Below are 1,385 nucleotides of genomic sequence, written 5' to 3'. Positions count from 1 at the left end.
ATTTAGGAATCAAGGTGCTGGTTATAAATTAGAATATCCACTAAGGATCAAGATAAACTACTGTAATATGATTTGATGTCTTTGAGATGAAAGAGAAATATATCTAACTTTTTGCAGGTTCATCTGTTGGTTTTGGAATTGTGTTGAGTCTTGGATTTGTGGGTACAATCAAGTTTCTACTCTGGGTTGTATTTGTAGACTGTATTGGTGTTGGATTGTTGATTGCCACTTTTTTCTGGTGAGAAATTTTGAATTTACAATAATAAAATAATTTTAATAATTTTTCATTGCATGATGGCAAATTTGTAGAGGAACAGCAGCTGAATCGAGAAAGATGTTGATGGCATCACTAATGTACATTGAATGTTCTGCTTGTAGGTTTGTCACAAATCATTACTTGAAGATGAGTAGCAAGCAGTTCCAGCAAGTTGAATGGGGATTTTGTTTTGATGTTCACCTCAATGCATTCTTCCCCATGCTCATCATTCTCCATGTTATACAGCCTTTATTGTATACACGTATGTTGCCCTTTTTTTTTTTTACTGTACTATAATATATACAGTAATCGCATATCTTAAAACTGATTATGATCTTTACATTTTAAAACCCAAAATGAAAATAGACCGAATCGGCAGCTCGGGTCACGTGACTTAGTGGGTATTAGGGTTTGTTTACATCTATCGAGATCGCGAGACGAGAGTGCAATGAATATGGCTTCGCGATTTGTTGTCGGGGGCAGTCGCATAGTAGAATATTAAACGTGTTTAATATTTCTCACGACAGCTTAAGACTGTCCCCGACGATAAATCGGGTCGAGCTGCGTCGGCCGACGTTGTCTGAGCTGGCCTTAAGGCACCAATAGATAGTGGGAATAAAGCCTGGACGTTTTTCAAGTAAAGGTCAAAAATATTATTCATGGCAAATGCTATCGCAGCATGAAAAAAAAAAACGAAACCACCCACTCGTTGCAAGAGTGTTATTTTAAATCATAGGATTTGTAGTTACTGCCGAGGATAATGATCATCATATGACATATTATTATTACGTTGGCATTAAGATGTATATCACGACCAGCTGCTGGAGTTGCCGATTCAGTCTATTGTTGGTGGCCCAAAGCAATGTGGAACATCTACTGAGGCAGTTTGTTTTCTTCAAATTTCAGCATTAATAAGTTATGATTATTTCTTATCAACACTGTGTGGCAACTCACTCTGGCTTGTTGCTATGGGATACTATGTATATATTACATTCCTTGGATACACTGGTAAGTCTGTTTTTAGGGTTCCTATATGTAGGAAGCATTGTAGTGAACTGTAACCAGTAAAATTTGTGCGATAATTAAATGGAATCATTCACAGGCCTACTGTATGCCATTATTGCATGGC

At 37.0% G+C, this 1,385-nt stretch overlaps 1 protein-coding gene across 1 annotated transcript; it reads left to right on the top strand.

Annotated features, from left to right (window-relative positions):
* Positions 1-110: 110 nt before the first annotated feature.
* On the top strand, positions 111-1,332 carry LOC117103814 (protein unc-50 homolog; the record flags this gene model as incomplete). The annotated part of the gene is made up of 3 exons (XM_033244436.1): positions 111-238; positions 379-518; positions 1,163-1,332. Coding segments are annotated over 3 exons (423 nt in total), but the record flags the coding sequence as incomplete, so codon positions are not given.
* Positions 1,333-1,385: the final 53 nt, after the last annotated feature.

This window comes from Anneissia japonica, unplaced genomic scaffold, assembly GCF_011630105.1.
Source record: "Anneissia japonica isolate Jap-2015-1 unplaced genomic scaffold, ASM1163010v1 scaffold297276_len1385_cov336_single, whole genome shotgun sequence".
In the NCBI taxonomy this organism is placed as follows: Eukaryota; Metazoa; Echinodermata; class Crinoidea; order Comatulida; family Comatulidae; genus Anneissia; species Anneissia japonica.
Note: the sequence above shows the minus strand (reverse complement) of the source record. Positions and strands in the feature narration are given on the sequence as shown.